Below are 22,369 nucleotides of genomic sequence, written 5' to 3' on the forward strand. Positions count from 1 at the left end.
CCTAACCCCGCAGGGCCCGTTAGTGCCAGGCTCTGCCCTCATCCTTGGCTTGGTTTGTCACGCCATCCCACCGTTGGCATGGTGTTCCCAGCTGCCAGTCACAGTGCCCCCCCCCCCCCCTTCAAGTACACAGTGGCAATAGCATGGCTGGCGCCGCGCTCAAACGGCCTGTTGTTAATGAGCAGCACCAACAGAAGCCATTGCTTGTTCTTCATTTGCCAGCGTTTTAATTATATGGACAGCGCTCCCATCAAAGCTGCATTGCTCAAGTTACGCCCTCATAGCTGAACTCTTCTTTCCTCTGTGACTTCAGAGCTGTATTCATTAGCATCGAAGGCAAACAGAGAGAAGAGAGAGAGAACAGACGCTGTTGTCTAGAGGGAATAGTCTCCCTCTATATCCAGATGGGTTATCTGTGATATAATGGGCCCTCATTGTGATAGATTGGACTCTTCTGGCCAGATAATATGCTTTTATTGTATTGTAAAGAAACGTCTCCATCACAAGCTTCACCTGTGAAGCTGTAAACAGGCCTGGGTCAAACAGTGGGTGCAAATAACAAATAACTTTACGTGTCTTTGTGTGGGGCAGTAAACAGGGGAGGGGGAAACTGCATCAGGACTATTAAGACAGTGTCAGGTGGGCTGTCTTCCACGGAAAAGTTTATTGATTTAGTGGGCTACAAGAAACCATGCAGACGATTTGTAAATACAATTTGGTGTAGCAACAAAAAGTCAAATACAACCTTTCTAATACGTCCCCTCAGTCTAGCTGGTTTCTCTACATTTGAGAATTAGTTAGGTAAAGACGGAGAATAGAAAAGCTTTGGCATAAAACTCCCAATTTTCGTCATAATAAACTCTCATTTTACTCCAAATCTGATTGAGGGTCTGTGAGTGTAATATACGTGTTCATATACATCTGTGACTCTGGGTGTTAATGCATGAGGGCAGCCAAGGAGGCTCGTGGTCCCCAGTGTCAGGGGTTCCACAGAACAGAGGCCCAATCAGTGCTGGCCCGCTGGTTAATGGATGGATGGCTCCCAAAATTAATTAGCCTGACTAATGTAGTGTACACTTAATTACACTGGCCACCTTTTGATTTATAGCTGGCCAGATACACACATGCTAGTCAAAGTCAGACTAAAAAGGGAAAACTGTTTAGCCTTTACTGGTGCAAATTATTTACCCAGACTAGGTTCAGCAGCCAGGAACAACGGCCATCAACTATTTGATGAACTGTTGTTGGTTTCTGCAGGTGACATGCACACACACCATGTTTAGTTTCCTTCAATAGTTTAAACTGTGAGGACATGTTAAAATATTAATAACAAAATAATGATTTGAATAAAATTATTGTGATCCAAGATAGAAAATTGGTAGAATTTTATTACATTTTTTGACACAATTCCCCATGGAGGTTTTGTTTTCTACCCTATTTGTTTGTTTGTTTGTTTGTGGATTACCACAAAATGGTTTGAATCCAAGAAGCACCCAATACATTTTGGGGGATCCGGTTCAGGGGCCAGATCCACTTCACATTTCAGATCCCTTTCTTTCTTTCAACATTAATAGATGGGGCGTTTCCAACATTTCCGTTAATTTCTCAGAGAATAATTCATGGATCTTGATGAAAGAAAGAATCAGTCACATTACGAGAACTGATGATGTATGAGGGAGTGAAATTTGGTTTAGCTTGGTTCAGCTTGATTGTATTTAAGGAGCCTTCAACAATTAAAGTTTGGCTTCTCCAAACAGCTCATACATATGTACACAAATAGAGAAGCAATTCATCCAGAGCCTGATGTATAACATTCTTTGATACATGCAGCAACTACAATTTATATAAAAAGAACAATATGATTTTTCCTGTATATGTAACCCTGACCACTGCTAACTGATATTTCCATCTCTGCTGTCATGGGCATGTTTGCTGAGCGACTCCACAGAGTGAAAAATGAATGATCTATCATGTCGTCCTGTCATTACCGAGCATTTTACAGCATTCATTAGGAGTGGGGCTAGTCTGGGGCCCCACCTTTAATTTCATGCTGCTTAAGCGAGAGAAAGGACACAGGACAAAGGAAGGAAGATTGATGCCCGGTCTGGCCCCCCCCTGCACTTCCTGCAGACGCAGAAAGGGGGTGCTGCTCCGAATCCTTGTCAAGTCAGCGAGAGGGCAGCGAGCCTAATGAAATCTATCCATGTAGCAGCAGATCAGGCCCAATTAAAGCAGCCCCACGCCGTGTCACAGGGACAGTAGATCAAGTCAGCAATTAACCTTCCTGCTGGCCTCTATCAATCCTTAAATTGGAGCAGCCTGGCCAGCAGCACACAATCTCTGCAGATATTAAATTTACATTCTATTAAGTTTAATTAGGAGGGATTTTAAATATACTGGAAGTCTAGGCACGGAGCCCTGAGACTGTCATCGATACCGTTGATTCACGGCCACTTGCCACCTCCAGGGACACACACACACTCCCTCACACACCATTATACACCTTACACCTCCCTCTGACTAACGCATGGAACCAAGAAAAACTGTGTTTGCTGTTGGTGTGAATGGGTCAACTGGGGTGATTTGACCCGGCTTCATGTCGCAGATTCTAAAAAGGGAGGTGCCACCTCTCAGCTGCGGCCTACAGGGGGGAACATGGTCTCCATAATAAGATTTTTGGGGTTACTGCAGGACAACTCATACATGACAGATATTGGCAGATCCCAAAGATCCACCATCCCAAATCTTCATGCTCCCACTGGGTTTCTAATCATTTGTACCTGCAGCATGTTGTCAAGTGTTAATCAGTGTGTTTCATCACAATGTTAGTGCTTAATCAAGGGCATGAACTACAACCAAGGCTGATAACATAACGTTAAAAATTAGCGTTAGATGCACGAAGTTGGAAATGAAAGAATAAGATGTTATCGAATTGATAATGAATGCTAATAATTATTAATGCTGATTCTTATTCCAGCAGCTACAAACCAGATACTGGAGGGTCAGCTATGAGAAATGTTTTGAATGGATGATCAATAAGAACAAACTGTCAGCTAGAAAATTCACCCCAGCAGAGGACTGCAACATCTGTGAATTTATTCCAATCCCATTACAGCCCTCACTGATCTCTATCTCCCAATTTAACATTTTCTGCCATGTAACAATTTTGATCTTCCCATAACATTTGTTTACACTAGAAAGTGACCATATAAATAGCAGGATTGCATGTACTGTTTTATCAGATTCTTCAAATTTGCAATGTCAAGAGGCTGTTCAACCCACACAATTCTGTAGTAATGGTTTATGTAAAGAACCTAGTGTGTAACATGTGTCAAACACGTGTTCTGGACCAGAGATACCAACGATCAAAGCACGAGAATCAGGTCTAAGGTCTCATTTCAGAAGGTCTGATTCTAATGTAACAGGTCTCCAGTCTGGAACAACATGCACGGCAGCTCCAGTCAGTTAATTACTACTGGCTTGGACGGCTGCTTGGACACGATTGCCCGATAAGGGATTGAAAGAAATGGGCAAGCGGTGCATCGGCAAGTGGACTGTGAAGCATCTGATTCTCCAGGCAAAACGTTTCCTTTGTGGTTTCCTGTTTTATCAGCACCGATGCAAAGCATGATCAAGCCAAAGCATGATCAGACCCATGGGAGAGGAAAGACAAGGCTGGTGGGGACTGGACCACCTCCAGGCTGCTCAGCCCTAGCATTAGTCTCCACGTGGCTGTGTCCTTTGTCTGCCAGTCAAAGGGACGCTGAATGGGGGTCAATTGAAACCAATTCCCTCTGTCGGACACAATTAATGGGGTTGCCCAGGGTGGGCAAAAAGGGGACTGCCGCAGGCCTTTGGTTACTGATCCTGCCGCACAAGCATGCCAGGAATTTGCCACCTGGAATTTGCCCCTGTGACAATAACAAATCCACCCCCTTCCAAACCCACCTCCTTTTCTGTACACACATGGATACATCCTAAAATACCCCCTGTCCCATCCAGCCACCCACAAGGGAGGATGGGTGACAGGGGAGTGGCTAGTGGTTGTCCCCAGTCTAGTCGCCCACAACGGAGCAGAGACAGAGAAGAAGAGAAGTGGTGTAGTGTGCAGCTGTAGATAAATGGACTGGACTACTTTCTGTTCCAGTGATTCCCAGAGTAGGGCCTGGGGGATCCTTCATGGGAGTTTCATGGTTGTCCCTGATTATCATCAAATCAAAAGGACAAGTCGTTTTTTTGTGATTATTTTGTCCACTTAACACAGCAAACAAATCTATTCGTCTGCGCTGCTTTTTCGGGCTCTTTCCTACCAATTGAACTTGGAGCGAGACCAGTGCGGAGAGCGAAAAAATGACTCAGGCAGCGAGAACGAGAGCCACCCTCTCTCTGTCCGAATCAATCTTCTGATAAGTATGGGCGATCGATCCACCCACCAGCCCCATCTACAGTTAAGCACTCCAGTGGATGTGCACTAATTGTCCTGTTGACATTAATTGTCATTAAAGGGCTTAAAACGGCCCCTCGGCTGTGAGTTACATCCTGCACCAAGGTTGCAACCCATTTGTTTATTGGCGATATCACAGCTCTCTCTGCCGCACACGCGGGTCACTGTTAAATCAGACAGGTTGGCCGGGGCACGGGACGGCTTTATATGAAGCAGTGCTGCCACTTTAATGGCCCGTTTCTCACAAGATGACATCATTAGTCTTTTCTGTTGTCCCCATTAAATGGTCAGTATGTTTGAAGAACTCATTAAGGTGGATGGGGTAAATGTCTCGGTTTAGGTGTGTGTGTTTGTGGTTTATGCCACAGCCCACAGCTCTAACTTCCGGAGGGGAAGTCTAAAAAGTCTAAAGGACCCCCTGCATTGCTGCCACACCCCTGTAAACAGGGTGAATCAATCAGCTTCATTTGGCCTAACAAATTGGTTTGTGTGTGTGCGTGTGTGTATTCGCTCCGGATGTAAATAGGGGACCAAGGTGCATAAGAAAAGAGCTGTGTGGAGGTGAGAGGGGGCAGAGATGGATACATACCGATGCAAGCCTAACACATCCCTGGAAAAGGGGTCGTGACCCGCGCTGCACTCAAACAGCATTTCAGAGTGGTCGAGACACAGAGAGGGTGACGAGAGCAACTTCGCTCCGCAGATCCAAATCATCTCATCGGACTTTGTATGATTGGATGTTTTCCTTTCGTGTAAAATGCCTCCATATTGTATTAAACTTTATTGGTAATGAAAACACATTTTTTTCCTATGAAACCAATTATTATGATTTATCACACATAGCACAGAGTGTTTTATCACAGCAATGTGGATAAGATATGAAACAGCACATTACTGCCATAAAAACCACTGCAGTGACCTCAAATGTGTGCCAGGTGACATGAAGTTGCACGCCTGAATAGCCTCAGTGTTTGCACATCTGCTGCTGTGGCTTCTCTCCTTGGATTTATTATCTCCAAAGCAACACTGTTCACATGATCAGCGGGTTAATGTGACCCAATTACGGAACCATAATCAAATGTACTGCACAAATGTTGAAGCAATCAATCAATGCCCCTGATGGATTTGCTGAGTAAAAACATGTGACGGCCGTCCCACTTCGGCTGGGTGTCCTCGTGGGGATGCTGATTCACCACACCTCTAGTGGCCGGATGACTAAACTGCGATGAAGTTTGGTCTTGAGCGCCACACAGAGTGAAGTCCTTCCTAAGTCATTTGAGCAAAACCCCGCCATTCACAAAGCTTTCCCTCCTCTTCCCTTCTCCCATGAATGGGGCCCTGATTGAAATGAACAATGCCCACACCTTGAACAGGCCCGCTGGTTCGAGGGCCATTGTGCTGGAGAGGAGGGAGAGGATCGGCCAACAAGTGGCTCTCCCACTCTCTTATCATAGGACTCCACTGTCTGCGGTGGGCCCTTTATTAATTGTTGTGCCACTAACCCCCCCCCCACACAGCCATCGCGTCACAGAAAATGCTGAATGACTGCGCTACCTTGGCTTTCACTGGCCTCATTTGCACCAGGAGAAGAAGGAGGAGGAGAAAGAGGAAGAAAGAGGGGAGGGAGGGAGCAGGAGAGGAAGGGAGAGAGAAAGAGCCGTGAATGGCACCATAACATAACAATGCACTTGGAGGCTCAGTTGGCAAACACAGCTGGACCAGCCACAGTGAAGCATTTAATGAGTCATAACTCTAAAGAGACAGGGGGCTACTAAAACCACTTTTACTATATTGCAGGTTCTCTCGAATACACACAAACACACGCACACATACACTTTGTATTACTTTGAGTGTGATGGCAGTCAAACGCACATGTATATAATATATTATCATACAGTTGTACACACATTTTCAGCATATTGCACACATAATCTCTATAATAAGCCGTGCATCTGAAATTCATCAGCAAGAAAACAAAAGCACTCACCTCAATGACCTGCTTCGAGTCCAGCCTGAAGTTGAAGTCCCCAAAGACAAAATGTGGCAGCTTTTCAAACCGCTGGTCGGTGATCCTGCAACACATCACAACCGCTCATCAGTGACAATGTTTTAAACAATCGTTGCTGTGTTGGGTTCTGGCACCAAACACGCCATGACCCTAATGATCCCAAATCATTAGCATTGATGATAAATAACAGAGAAGATCATCTTGGCAAACATCACCATGAGCTGTCAAAGTCTTTTTTTTCCCCAAGCTGCCATGATCCCCCTGACCTCAGGGTATTTAATTCATGAGGACCACAGCACCACCTAGTGGCCTAATCACTTTGATCAGAGCCTCTTCACCTTTGCAGAGCGGTCTGACAGCTGTCTTTGGTCCAATACAATCTTTTGGTACAATGGTTTTACATCATTCATGATTTAAGACAGTACACAGAGTGAAGATGCAATAATGGAGCAGATAGAGACAATCTAAGAAACATATGACATGAAATACATAAGGCCTATGAAGATGATTTAATAATAAGATAATAAGATACACTTTATTTATCCCACACACATGCACAAACATGCATAGACACACTCATGCAATGGGGAAATTAGTCCTCTGCATTTATCCCATCTGGTGTGATCTTTGGACAGACACACAGAGCAGAGCAGTGGGCAGCCATGTACAGCGCCCGGGGAGCAGATGTTGGGGGAGTAAGGTGCCTTGCTCAGGGGCACTAGACAGGGTAGGGAGAATAGTCTTTTGAACTTTTGGACAGATCCAGGTTCGTCTTTATGTTGTTATTCTATCCAGGTAAGTTTTTTGTTGAAACTCCGTGGAGTCGAACCGTGGAGTCGAACCAGAGACCTTTTTCTGCCAGTAGTCCAACTTTCTGCCACTAGTCCACCGCCTCTCCAGGTTTACAGGTTTATAAATTAATATTTGAATAGAATGCAACCCTGAAAATAAATTTTAGACAAATGGTCAGGTGTGAGATATGAACCAGAAAATCAAAACGATATTATTCTAATAATCACGCAACCCTCAATGAAAAAATGAAAAAAAAATATTAATAATTCAAACAGCACTGGGACGGCCGATCACAGCGCCCATGTCATCCCTGAACCAAGTTCATTTATATCAGTGTATGTTATAGGGGTTCAACATTCAGTTTGAATTCTCCATTTTGATCATTTCGTCTGATATGATCCTTTAGATCTGCTTTTCAAATAAAGAGCTAAGCAGCACAAAATCCTCTGACTCTCTGGATTCGTTCGTGGGCTTCTGGGTTTCGTCCTCCGATCAGACACAGACTTTAAGAGCTTGAAAGACTCAATCTCCCCCTGCTGCCACAGGCTCTCCCTCAGCAGGCCCGTAACTAAAGTGACTCCTGCTCTTTTGATGCCTCTTAAGGGTCTTTAAATCCAGCACATTTTATTGTCTCTTGTCTTGCAAATGTTTTTAATACAGTGAATGCATTGCTTTTTAAGCCCGACAGTGTCAAAGGATCCACAGAGTATTGATCCTCTGTGTCATGAACTACTTCCAAATCTCCGGAACCTCGCCACCGCGCCAGCATCCGAGTGCTTAAAAAAACACACCTAAGCGACATATAATTAACTCCTTTGCCTCATCACTTTCTTAAAAGTGGCTCTTCTACAGAGCAGAGATAGGAAATTAAGGTGGACGTAGCACAGCCTTTTAATTAATGATTCAGGATGCTTGGCTCGCTATCTCCACTAATCGTGCAGATAAATCTCACGGTGGACTTCCCAGGCCCAGATAACAATATATTTATGGGGCTGTAAAGAGAGAAGAAGCTCCTTCTTAGCGGTGGGTCTCGGCTCTGGCCGGCCGCCGTAAAGCACGACCATTTCCTCTCGAGGAGGCAGGGAGAAGGAACGGCACGGAGGCGAAGGTGACTGGAGTAAAGGAACGCAGCTATTATATTAAATGGAGAGTATGTCATTTTGACATTGTATTATATTAAAGAGAAACTGGATCGTCTTTCTTTTCCGTGGATTTTTCAACAGGGGTCACCATGGAGATGAGGGCAGCATGATCTAGAATTGAATTTCCAAAGTAACAAACAGTCAATCTTTGCCATTTGAAACATGAATTAAAAGACTTATTATTTGCAGATTAACTGTTTAAATTTATTGACTTTTTGTTAAAGCTTTACTGTAGATTGAGGGCAGTCGGGTCAGACATTTTTGGCAGAGAAAATGAAGTGAAAGGATCTGAAGAAGGAAACAGAACCACAATGTGGGGCAGAACAGAAGTGATGAGGTACAAGAGAAATGTTGGTGCCTCGATCCTCTCCTATGGGTGATTAAATACATGAGCAGCTAGTTACATTTCCTCTATGTGAACCCACAAAGACCCTCAGGCTACATGAATGCATTGGATATAACTCGTTAATTTCTAATTAACTTTTATTGCTGCTAAATAGTTTTCACAGTTGTTCAATATAAGCTTTTTTCTGAAGCCATTTTCAGATATGAACTCCAAATCTGCTGCAGAGATCACATGTTTTGGTTTAGCGCACGTTGACACCAGCATCAGCCCTTATCACAAAATCGTGTTCTTTCCCAGTTGAAATCTTTGTCGGTGTCTTCTACGTGTACGACTCTACTCTTTCATCCAGATATTTGTATTCTTTTTGTTTTTTTCAGTTTTGCATCCATTGTGTGCTAGACACATTATGAACACACCCACTGATTCATGATGAATCCTGCAGAGGACCTCCTGCTGTGTTCTTAAATGGGCTCACTTGGACATTCTCCAGAGATTTACTGGGGAAGTGGCAGGAGAAACTCCAGAGAATGTCAAAAGCTGCTGACATATGCGATCTCACATAATTTCAGGTGAGTTTAGTGCAGGTCTAAAAAGCAGCTTGAGTGTACTTCTTCTTCAGAGTAATTGTATTAGATACCCTGGGTCCAATAGCAGGTGAGAGGATGCCAGCTGGATAAGCTCTCTTTCATATGTGGTCCAGGATGTATAAGAAAATGTGGACATATGCGTATCTATCAGACCATCTCTGAATGGGTTCTAAGACATCGAATCTCAGGACGAATGTTAATATCAGGTCTGAACAGGTTCAACAAATAAGGACATCATGTCGTCTTTCTGAACAAATGTGGTTGAATTACAGCACTTGTTCAAGTTGTTTACAATGTTCCACAACAACACGAAGAACCATTGATGATTCAGCCAAAGACTGACTCACTGCATACCACAATAGTTAAAATTATTACACTAAATTAAAGTCTCGCACTGATCACAGCCTAATAAAGACTGTTTGTGTGCGGGTTCCTTAATACTCTCACTCTGTGACTGATGTCATTAATGACTTCACATTCTGGTGCTAAGAGACTTGGCTCTATTTAAACAGGGTTAGTGCCCAGTTTATCCTGTTGGCCTGAATGCAGAGCAGTAAAAATGGCTGCACATACACGTCAGTGCAGTTGTTATAGGCGTGGGAACTTGTGTATCCCCTGAGCTAATAGAGAATTTACCTCGCTGTCACGTTATGAGCGTAGAATAAAAACCAAAAGTAAATTGAGCAAGGTGCAAACTTAGTTTTACGTTCGTGCAATCTGTGCCAATCAAACAAGGACACGCGGAAGATAAAGAGAAGAGAGTGGAAGTGCAAAGAAAAGAGTAGTTGAAATGTGCGACAGGGAGTAAGTGAGTGTATGGGTGTTTCTCCAGAGCCTGGAGGTCTTTCTCCTCTACGTCCTGTAGCTTTATCCCACTAACAGCCATGTCTAATACCCGCAGCCTGGCTGTTTTGTCTGCCGCTCCAAGGTATCAGCCACAGGTCAAAAGGTAACAATGTGTTTACACGATCATTTCCTAAAGCACTCATGGTGACCCGCTGGTGTGAAAGTTGACTTTTTCCTTGGCCTTTGTGGGGGGAAGCGAAGAATCGCAACATTACTTACAGCTACTGGGATTTGAAAAGAGGCTTGAGGGTGGGGGGTCCCAAACTTGGGGGGGCCCCCCCGCTCGACTGACCCTCACCCTCGGAGGGGGCCCCCATTAGCCTCGTCATCACAGTTCATTCAAGCAAACTGTTACAGTGTCAGTGACATTCTCCCACAAAGACGCACTCCTTTACACAGTCTATAAACGTGCTTTCTCCTGGACAATTCATCGCGTAGTGACACCCCTGAAAGAGGCTCCTCACAAGGGCCGTTCTCACTGAGGTTTGGGCTGGGGCCTTCGTTAGGCCTTCCTAGGGGCCACACAAAGACAGGGGTCAGACACTAATTTATAACACGGTCGCCGGCTTTGCTCCCAGGCTCCTTAAACCACCAGCACAAAGCAACCGCGGCACATTCTCTCTCATTGCGATCCTACGTCTCTCCCACACACACCGGACACACACAGTCACAGAAGTGAAAAAACACTGAAAATATTCTCTCGCCACAGAAAATGACAGCATCTAAGTTTAACACATAACACTAGTGTATAGCTCAATAATTCCTGGCTGCTTTAAAACCTTTCTCCTTCACACCAGCCTCAATCCCTCACTGACTCCTCTGCAGATTATTCGCTGTGACTGACAGCTAAACTGAGCCATAATAGACAGTCTATATGGGATTATGAGGGTGCAATTGGGGGCCATGTCATGATTATATTGACAAGATGACTTACCATAAGTTGGCCAGTCAGATTCGACTTTGCACACAATAGCTGGGCTGAACGCAGCCATCCATTGTAAGTAAATGTTGAGAATCTGGGAGAATGTTAACATTGTGAAGAATGTGCTGGGTGACGTCTTTTTGAATAGGCCCTGACAGGACCTTTGACTCCGCAGGACAGGCTTCCCCTCGTCCCCCTGGTAGCTCCTCTGTAACGCCCATCCCGACAAGAGCAACCACACACAGAAAGATGCGGTGCTGGGGGGGGTGGTGCAAGGATGCTGCAGCGGTCACACAGAGGTTAACGAATAAGACGGCGTGAACTAACATCACCTTCGACATACAGACAAGATGGGAATGATGTCTTTTTGGAAAGCTGAAGATTTCCCAACGAACCAGGTTCCATGATGTTCATTGGCTTTGGTCATTTGATCACTTACAAATCTGTTATAGCGACTTTGCATTACTACAGTATAAAATCAACTGGATTTTGAAAAATTGCATAATTCAAGCCAATTCAATGTCCATGTCCAGTTATAACATGGTCATTATTTAAACGTTTATAATAATTATACGATGATAATATTGTGCTTTTTTTTCCTGAAAGGGGAAATGCATCAACATGAAATCAAAAATCACAATCTGACAGCTCAGTTGTTTATGTACTTTTGGTACTAGGTGGGAATATGGACTCAGCCTTTTTTTTTTGGCTTTGAAGCCCCTAACTGATAAAATGCAGGAGCTACTAAGAACTAAATGTATAAACAACAAATATCAAAATCTGTCGTCTTGGGAATCATGGGAAACACTCCACTTAATTACTTAAGTTGTTTTCATTGATACTGTATCATTGAAGTTGCCTTTATACTGTGGATATGACGTTTCTTTTAACTGTAAAGTTTCAATTCTGGCATTGCCGCAACAATAAATTCCAAGTGTGGGAATATAAGATCTTTTGAGATGGTGATGTCTGTCCTTATCCTTGCTGTGTGTGTGTGCATGTGTGTGTGTGTGTGTGTGTGTGTGTGTGTGTGTGTGTGTGTGCTTGTGATGAAAAACAGGTCTGCTTTGAGTAGAGAGACACGGGGGAAGATTAACCTCTGCTCCTGAAGGCCTCCCAGGGTGAGAAGGCAGCTCAAAATCACAGTGACTCCACAAACACACACACACACGCACACACACACACACACACATATATACACACACAGTCACCTGTACACACACACGCACACATATACACATGCACACACAACAACTATTATGTACCTGACTAACGTACTTACTTTCTGTTTCTTTAGACACCAGATATAAACAAATCAGGAAAAAATTGACGTATGTATGATTTGGTCACTGTATTAGTAAATGTAATTATTTGGCACAGAGTGTACCCTTGCACGTACGCACACAAACACACAGTCTCTTTAATAAATTCATTCAGGCTTTATGGAGGATCTGCGTGTGATTATCCAGTCCTCCCTCTTGCAGCTCAACATATCTATTGGCTGGAAACTCGCCGGCCTTTCTCTCCTCTTTCAGCCTGTTGTTCTGGGAAAAGCCCAAAGGGAAACATTTAGATTGGAGGGGTCTTTGAGACGCTCTGACAGTTGACTGATGACCGTCCATAAAATGACAAAGCAACGCTGTGTGGTGGCCAGTGCGGCCCACTGCCTCCCCATGGGAAACTAATTGCTTTGAATTGTTAACGGCAACATTATTTTTCTGCCAATCATTGCTTTTCAATGCCCCGAAAATGAGCATGAAACAAGTCTTTTCAGCGAACAAAACAGTTAAATGTCCCCAATGTTGATCAAATTAACTTCAGCACTGTGACAATGGACTATATTTGTGTGAAAATAATGGCGCGTCACAAAGGACGCCTTTATGCCAGGATTTCACAGTTGTAATGTAAAACTGTTCTCCCCTGAACCGGACCAGCCACCCTGAATGGGAGTTTAAAAAAAGAAACAAACGCCAATGCACAAAAGGGATTTTTGTTGAGGAAGAGGTAAAAAAACCCTGTTGATTTTATCTCATGCTATCATTTCACGGGCTCATTTAGCAGCCATGTTTTACATACTCTAGAGAGGCCAGGGGTGGTCAGCATCACTTAAATGTATCAGCTGTAATAAGCAAAAAAACATAATTAATAACATATTTCTAGCATCTGTTCCATTTGTACCAATTTGTGCAAAATACTTTATTCCTTAAATTTAACTACACGCCAAGCTATTTTTAAAAGAATGAATCTAAATATGTTGTTTTTTCTTGACATTGTCCACACGAAATCTATTACATCTAAAACAATGATTTCCATACATCAAGGCGTAGCTGAGTCAACAAGGTAAATAATGCTTGAGCAGATCCGTGTGTTTTCAAAGGACAGGAAAACAAGCAGGGGATGCATTTCAAGCAGAGCCCTGGTTTGCTCTCAAGGAAGTGGGCCACACATCAGCAACAGGCTTTAGAGCAGTTGCTTTTTTGATGTGACTCAATAGTGAGGTCTGGCTGCCTAAACGCTGTTCCTGCGCAGCATTGTTCCCCAGAGGCCTTGAAGCACTTTGGAGATAAACACCGTTTAGCAGTTAAAAGGGCCACAGAGGAAAAGGCTTATCAGATGTGTTCTCAATGGGCTGCAAGCTGCATTATTAGGCCTGGGCCCCAGATAAGATGGTGGCTGAAGTTTGATGCCCCGGCAGCAGAGCTCTGTCGCCGCCGCTGCTGTGTGATCAGCTCCTGTGCCGGCTGCCTCAAGGATCTCAGCTGGCAGTGTGTTCAACAGCACCCCTCCCCTCATCTCCCGTTTTCGCAATGAGAGATTAGAGCTCAGAGAGGGAGAGAGGAGAGAGAAGAAGGAAGGGGGGGAGTTTGGCTTTAGATATTCCCCCTGTCCCTTTTCCTGCTCTGTTTTCTGGGGGTAGGAGTCAGAGTTAGGACAATGGCCAAAAAGATGGTTCCCAACCAGCCGCTGAATGGGAACACTGTTGGTGGTAGCGCTTCATTCAAAGCCCGGCCCGGGCACATTGTCCTCCCAGATCGGCGGAGGAGAATGGAGTTTGCTGGTGGCTGCCAAAAGGTTAGCAGCCCCTGTGAAAGGACCGACCCATTATTCACTGCCCTTTACAGAGCCCAAGCACCCTTTGTGCTCCTCCTCCCTTCCCGCTGCACCGCCAGCTTTTTCTCACTTCGGTGCTCCGGATCTGCACCCGGCGGTTTCCCCCAAAGTGAGCGAGTGAGGCGCGATGCCCCCACCATCCCACCCCTGTGCCCCTAGCAAGGAATACCAGGGTAGCCAGAGCATATAACGACCTCCCCACCACCACCTTGCCTCACACCACTTACCCCTCTCATCCCCACCCCTGTCAAAAAGGAACCTTTAAATGATATGGCCCAGAAGTAACAACAAGTTTACCATTCCAACACAAGGGGAGTGAGGGAGAGGGAGCATGGAAACTGCCAGTCAGGCATCACAATTTCGATTCAATCTCCTTAGCCACCCAACAAGAACTCGGAGACTCTGCTATTAGGGGGGGGGGCCCTTGAAAATAAATCAACTTGCGAAAGCATGATGAAAGAAGAGGAAACACATTGATAACACTTAAATGTAAGTAACAACAGTGGTCCTTTTCAAACTTCATGATGCCAGTAAATCCAGGTAAGTTACAGCGTAATAAAAATTGCAAAAGCTGCCATATTCTCAAAACACTCCCACTTCCCTGTCCATTAAAGGCAGAGCATTCTTTCATCAAATCAAGACTGAAGCGCAGGTAAAATATGACCTCGCCGACGAGAAGTGCCTCATAATTCATGTACATCAGATGGCCTGGAGATAATGTATGCCACCCATATGCATGTAGTTATTCAAAGCGGCAGCGGCAGGGAGCCACTCATGCATTCTGATGTTATTTAAATGGGAGGTCACCTGCTGCACGGCTCTTATTCAGTGTTAGCATGGCCAGGTAGGGAGCAGGGGTTGCACCATGTACTCTATCATTCTGCTCTGCTTCAAATGGATATCCCATAAATCACATTACCATGGCCAATGAATGGATAACCTGGCTTGTTAAAGCCGGTATAAGGGCAGTGCTTTACTCAGTGCACGGTGACGAAATCTTTAACATTGCTATTACAATACCTACTCCTACCAACACCAAATGTGTTCTTAGGATTTATCCTCTTGGGAGATCAAATGTGCAGATGGTAAACTGCCTTATATATAACAATAAATCTAGAATTTTATTGGTATATGTTGGCCTGTTGTTGTTGCTAGAATTAACAGTCAGTGGCTAACAACATATATCAAGGTTTATCATTTTTGGACTATGAATACCTGGATCAATTTTAATTGATATCTGAATTAATATTTTATATCCAATGACTAAAGCTAAAAACAGACCTGAGGGTTAAAGACCGTTGGAAATGGAAAGGATTCTTCTTCCAGTGATCATGACTGTGCTCAGGTAACATAGAAATCTAATTAGAATTCAACATATAGGGACCAGTATTTTCCATTATACATTTTTAGCAATTGTAAAAAGTTTTTGGTATGTACTTGTGAACCACAGCTTCAAATATATATTTGGGACAAGACATAAGTTAAAAAAATTAAGTTAAGGGGTCCTGGACAATCAGGCCGAATTTCACACACATTGTCCTACTATTTTTAGAGATATCGTTCCCTGGACCGAAGTGTAATAGACAGACTTGTAGCTGAACAACTTAAGAATATTTGCATCCTTTCATGCTTGCCAGTGGGACAAAAATGAGGATTACGCCACAAAAAAAGGGAAAATTTGCAAAGTAAGAAGGAGTTAGAGGGAGGGACAGAAAAAGAACAGATAAAAGAGACTTGGGAGTCCACAGACCGTGTAGTTAGTAAGACCCCCCTACTTCTGCAGAAAGATGTAATCCTACTGGTCTAGCCTTGAATCCCATCCAAACCTCTGCGGAGCCTGTGCTATTTAGTCTCGCTCCTATATTACAATATAAATGCAGGTTTTGTATTGTGAAAAGTGTCTGATACCATCTTATTATTATGCAATTCACATTCTTAATTTGAAAAAATGTTTATACTAATTTTAAAATATCAGTCCTGGTGTTGTTCGTCTATATGAAGTTTCCAAGATGAAGATGAGGCAAACAAAAGGTCATCACCTTTACTTTTACAGCTACAGATTTTAATTAAATACGACAATACTCTCTGCTCTGCAATAACTTTATTAGCGTCCAAATATTAGCAAGCTATCTGAAAAAAAACTAAAAACTGTAATGCTTCCTGTTGAATTTAACTTGATTTTGCTTCATATTTAAGAGTCAAAACTTTAAATTGAGAATGAGTTCAACAAACACTGAAAACTGCATCTTCATGGTCAGATCTCAATGATGTTTGCAGGAAGCTTCCATTGATCTCCCTCTAGCTACAGTAAGTATATAAAAACATAAGAGCATCAGGAGTAGTGTTTGGTGTGTACAGTACCTGTCTAAAACGTAGGCCAATGCCTTCTGCCTGGTCCCAGAGTAGACAGAAGGGCTTTTCTCCCAGGCCACCAAGTTGGAAGCATCGTGGAAAAGGTGGATGTTGACCAGATCAAAGGCACTAGGATCAAAGAGCACATTGTGAGTGAGCTGCTTCTCCCGGAACATCATACGTACTAAATAGTATTAAACATCTGAGGCTTAATTGCAAGTGGCAAAAAGAAAATTGACTTTCTCAACATTACTTAAATATAATTATCTGCCCTAACACATTAAAATCCATTGAATGACCAGGATGAAACTCAATGTGAAAAGACCACTTCTTAACCCAGGCCTAGATCCCAGCAAACATTTATCTGCTTTCTTTTAGTTTGTCCTGTCAGGGGAAAGCAAGATAGCTCAATGTACAGTGATGAACACTGCCCTGCTGATCCTATCAATCTGGGGTATTTTGTTAGCATCGTGTTCAGCAGCGGGACCCGCAGGAATTGGTCTTATCTCGAGGGTTTTTATTCTTCACTGACATCCTGAACAAATGAATACATGCATGGTCTTCGCTATCTCTGATGGGATATCTCTGATCTGATCTCTCTATTCTTCACCAGCCTCTCTCTCTCTGCTGCTCTTGTCAAACGTCATGCCCCTATTAAATGCTTACCGTTTCAGCTCTTTAGTTCTCATGTCATCCCTCTATTAGATTACTATACCCGCCTTCCACCCCCCCTGGCCACCTTCCCCCCATCCGATCCCCCTGTGCTGCACACTGGTAGCCAGCGTTTGTATTCACCCCGTACAGGTTCAATGGCATGTAATGTTTTTTGTCATCTGTCATATGCAACTGCTTGACTAACACGATTATGTGTAATCAAATCCCTCCTTGCTTCTGTGGCACACTGTCCTGAGAGAATTCAGCTGTGCAACTCGCTTTCTCTGTCTCTTCTGCCTATGATAACCACACACACACACAGGCACAAACAGGCACACACACACACATGCACGCACATGCAAGCACACACACACACACACACACGGACACACACAGGCATGCACAGGCACGCACACACACATACACACAGCCACACAGCCCACTGCGGCTGAAGCCAGATATGACTCACATGGTTAGATCTTCATCTCTAATCACAATGATACAGTTGTAATGATTCAAGGTTGAACAGAGACAAGGATGGAAGTGTCATTGAAGGCACTTATTAATAAAACTCACCAGTCAGCCAGGGCCCATCGAGTTCTGATGAATCCCTTTCTGGACCACTTGCACTGCAGAACACAGAGACTCAATTTAGCATGACAATGGTAGAGTTTGACATTACGGAGGCATCAGTTGTCATCATGAGGCAAATTAAAGCAACACTGTCAATTGATTTATGAAAGAGTAGTTATAATGTCCACAATGTGACATTTTTTAACAATACTAAAATACTATTTTGTTCAATTTCCATCAAACAAATTATGAAAGGTTTCTGGTGGATCGATACAAGTTAACATTAATGTTGGGAAAATAAGTACTCGCATACCAAGTAGGTAAGTACATTTACTCAGGTGCTGTAACTAAGTACTTTATTTAAACAGGTATATCTGGTGTTTTTTCTATACTTCTATTTTATAACATTTCAGAGGGGATAATTGTATTTTTTTTAAAATTCCGCTACATTTAAAGTAGCTGTCAGTTAAGGTTGTTAATTGTTGCGCACATTGAACGTTGTTTACTCTGGTAAAATATATAGAATTAGAAATAAGAGAGCAATGATTCTATATTGACAATGACCACACAATGCAGTGTAAAAAAGGAATAATATTGATCCAAATATATAACATATTTAATCATATTAATATCTCTTAAAAAATGGACCGTCATAAATTGTGAATAGTATACTTTTGACACTTTCTACAAAAGCACAAGTAAAGTACAGGATTTGAAAACGTCTTACTCCACTTAAAGTAAGTCAATCAGCTTTTCCAGTATTTTCTGACATTTTATAGTGCAAAAGAATCACTGCTCAGTTGGGAAATTAATCAATAATGAAAACAATCATTAGTTGCAGGCTTACAATTGTAGAATACACTTGATGTAGGCAATCTGAATGGGCAGGAAGCTCACACTTAAAACCCGACTGACAGACACGTATCCACACATCTCCTGGACAGATCTTTTGCAACATGTGTGATGAATAATAGATAAGAGATTGAATACAGAGCGGCGGCCAGAGGGCAGCCATGATGTGTGACCACCACAAACATGACTGTGCATATATTGCATGCATGTAACATATGTTATATAATAAAATACAACACAATATGAAAGGGCTCAATACGGGATGTAGCTTGTATAAGTGAAAGTTATAAAATATATAAAAAGCATACAGCTCAGTGTTGACATGTCATACGCAGCTGCTTGATCAGATCCCACCAGCCTTGAGTTAACTATCCAATCACAAGTCCAAAGATCTTCCTCAAGCAGCACATGATTCACCATGAAGCTGGTTATTAAATGAAAGACAAATTGATGTTGTGAGTGTTCTCATTCTGAATAGATAAATACGTCTCCTTCCCTCAGCCTCCCTCTTTTTCTGTCCATCTCCCCCTGATACTCCTGATGGGGAGTTAACTGCACTGATGGATAAACTAATTATGGGCCAGGTCACATAATTACAAATTGACTAATTTTATTTAGAGAAAAAAACCTCATATGCAAATTAAAGGGCTAAGAGGTATTTGATTACGGCTCACATCCTTCAATCTGCATTAGTACAAGATTAACTGTATCAAATTGAATTACATTAGCATACTTGAATTAATCCATACTGCCTCGGCAGGATGTATGGGCCCAATTATAACTCGCTGTCCCAATATTATGACTTTGAAATGGAGCAAATGGAATTAGATCTTAGATTAGATGTTTCACTTGGAAAAATGTTTTTTTAAACTAACTAAACATATTGGAAAGATGAACACTGGCAATGAGGACGGACCATCCACATTCATGATCACATTCCTGTGTTTTTATACACAATATGGATGCGCTTGTTGGAATAAGTTGAAGAGTGAGAGAAAGTCTTGCAGCGTGGAGGATGAGGAGGGAGCAGTTGAAGAGTTAGCGCTAAGGGGGGGGGGGTTCAGGACCTGCTCAATGCACATACAAGCTCTGACTGCAGCAGAGACGTTTAATCTCGATTTAATTTAAAGAGCCATTAACTACAATCACAGCATTAAAATCCATCACTTCCTTGACACCCAGCCCCAGATTGCCCCATTTCCTCCACGTATGACTGATTGACCCCCCCCCCTGCTCCTGCTTCATTGCATGCTTATAAACAGGCTCACACACACGGTCACACATACACACACACAGGGTTTCCACGTATGCGCGGTCCAGTGGAACAAGCATCTTCATATTAAGAAAAAAATCCGCTATCTAGTTTAACCCAATTTGAGTGCTTTTATTTTGTAATAGGAGTCCGATGAACATGATTAACTCGCACAATCAATCAAAGTGACAAAGAAGAGAAGTGTCCCTCTCTCCTGGTTGACATGATGACATCATGATTTGGTCGCTGCAGCTGATTTTGCAGTAGATTTGATGACACAGATGCTGTCTGGCCCCATTTAATCTCCTCCACAAACATCATCATCACCCCTTCCTAACCCCCGTCTCAAAACAAACACACACTTTAAAACATACACACACACACACACACACACAAGTCCATCTTAAAAGATAGTACGAATTTAACCACTCTGCTTTTCGATATGCTACGTTGGTGATATTTTGAAAAGAAGGTGTCACCGGATGAAATGGATAGTGGCTTGTAATGATATCATATATCAGGTTTGGGGGCTATAAAGAGTCACTGGACAGGGATGAGGGTGAAAGTCAAAGGGCAACGGTAAAAGGTCACAAGGCTCGGGTTGACATTGGGTGACCTTCCACAGGTCAGCGATGGCGTCTCCGCCCATGACAGTGATGAACGGCGGCTACACACTGGGTCACATCCAAGGGTGTTGGGCAATACATGTACGCGCTGACCGCGACACAGACACACACAGACAGAAAGAGAGAGAGAGAGAGAGAAAGAGAGAAGATGAGAAACATGAAAGTCAAAAAAAGAAAGTGGGGGAACTAGAAACCATCAGATTCTCTTGAACCTGGAGACCACTACATAAAACTCCCCAATTGTGACCAATGGAAAATTACGCTTGTGTAAAATGTCATACATGGCACAGATGGGACACACACACACACACAATCCTACCCCAGAGTCCTGCTCTAAAACACCCTCCCGTCACCGTTTCCCCCGGTCGTTCCCGTTTGATTCTTTGACCTCTTATATTTCAGCTCAAAGTCTGACCCCCATAAATAATATTATGGCTGGGTGATGTTTTGGGGAAGGGGGGGGTGATAGAAAAGTGCAGGACAGGGAAGGGAGGGGGGTGTGAGGAGAGGGGGGCTACACAAAAGCCCCGTGACAGAAATGCACTGTGAGTAATAAGTAATACACACAAACACTGATTGATTTGAGCCCCGGTAGACAGTCACATTTATCTTTATTCCATCATCCAGGGTGGCCCATCAAATAAGACAGGGCCTCACAGAGGGTTTATATAACTGGACAGCACATAATGGTACGTGTGTGTGTGTGTGTGTGTGTGTGTGTGTGTGTGTGTGTGTGTGTGTTAGTGTGTGTGATGTACCACAAGTATCGTCACCTCTCAAATATAAAAAGCAATTAATGGTGAAAAGCAAAATGATGGATTCAAAGAGGCAAAAGTCAAGTCTGAGGTTTTCCTTTCCTGTTCCCTCTAATTCCACAAATGTCTGTCTGCGTGTGGAACACATATTTCTCGAACCATTCATCTTCTCAGCGTCACACTTAGCAGGTGTATTATTCCGGGAGAGGTGCAGTGTCAAATTTGGTTTGGTTGTTCGATAGTAATAAAAATGTGAATAAACAAGTGTCTAGTGCTCTATCCCAGTCGTGTGGGGGGGTGGGGCCCTAACAGGCGCTCTGTGGACTGAGTTGAACGTGTCTTCTTCTCTGTCCTTGGATAAACTACAGCTGTGTTCCACAATTGGCGGCCCACTAGCCAAAATGTCCCGTCAGCAATAATATCTGTCTCGCCAGATAATTTCAATAATTTGATCATTTTTATTGGACTGACATATCGGACTAATCTCCGTCATGGCAACAACATTCATAGAAGCATCGTTAGCAATTGCCTACAAAGTAAAAGCACAGCGTTCATTTTGTTTCTGCAATGCTTTTAATGAAGTTGGATTACAGACCTTTAAATAATGATATAATAATAATATTAAGGCTTTTGTGAACAGCATTAAAACTAATTCAGCTATATTTTATAAAGGCATTGATTATAAAATCCTCATTGCAGGCAAACCAGGTAGGCACAGAGTTTTCAAACTTCACTAAGCACCGTAGAATATTAAGACGTTACACACACAAACGATAAAAGAGTGACAGTATATTGTAGAGCTGTTTGAGGAGGACTCACTAATGACAATGAATAATTCTGAAGTTCTCCGGAGCATTAACACAGGACGGGCAAAGACTCAGTTTTAAAAGCGGAAACTGCACTAGTACAGCAAATGAGTGAAGAAAACCTTCATTTGGCTTTGATTTCAACATTATCCCTGCATTTATGAGCTGCTTGCAGTCTCATGGATCACACCTGTCACCGACAACAGCATCTGTGTCACAGGTGTCTTGTCTGGTGATAAATGCAGAGAGCGTTTTACAAGCTATGCCAGTTTAAATGACTTCATCTCCTTAACGTGCGCAT

At 43.1% G+C, this 22,369-nt stretch overlaps 1 protein-coding gene across 1 annotated transcript in view; it reads right to left on the bottom strand.

Annotated features, from left to right (window-relative positions):
* Positions 1-22,369, bottom strand: part of LOC133020437 (inositol polyphosphate-5-phosphatase A-like) — a 148,336-nt gene that overhangs the window by 38,926 nt on the left and 87,041 nt on the right. Inside the window, exons 7-9 of the mRNA XM_061086997.1 lie at positions 17,781-17,833; positions 16,560-16,679; positions 6,432-6,516 (exon numbers count right to left, since the gene is read on the bottom strand). Coding sequence (XP_060942980.1) covers positions 6,432-6,516; positions 16,560-16,679; positions 17,781-17,833 — 258 coding nt within the window. The remainder of the gene's footprint in view (positions 1-6,431; positions 6,517-16,559; positions 16,680-17,780; positions 17,834-22,369) is intronic.

This window comes from Limanda limanda, chromosome 15, assembly GCF_963576545.1.
Source record: "Limanda limanda chromosome 15, fLimLim1.1, whole genome shotgun sequence".
NCBI classification, from domain to species: domain Eukaryota; kingdom Metazoa; phylum Chordata; class Actinopteri; order Pleuronectiformes; family Pleuronectidae; genus Limanda; species Limanda limanda.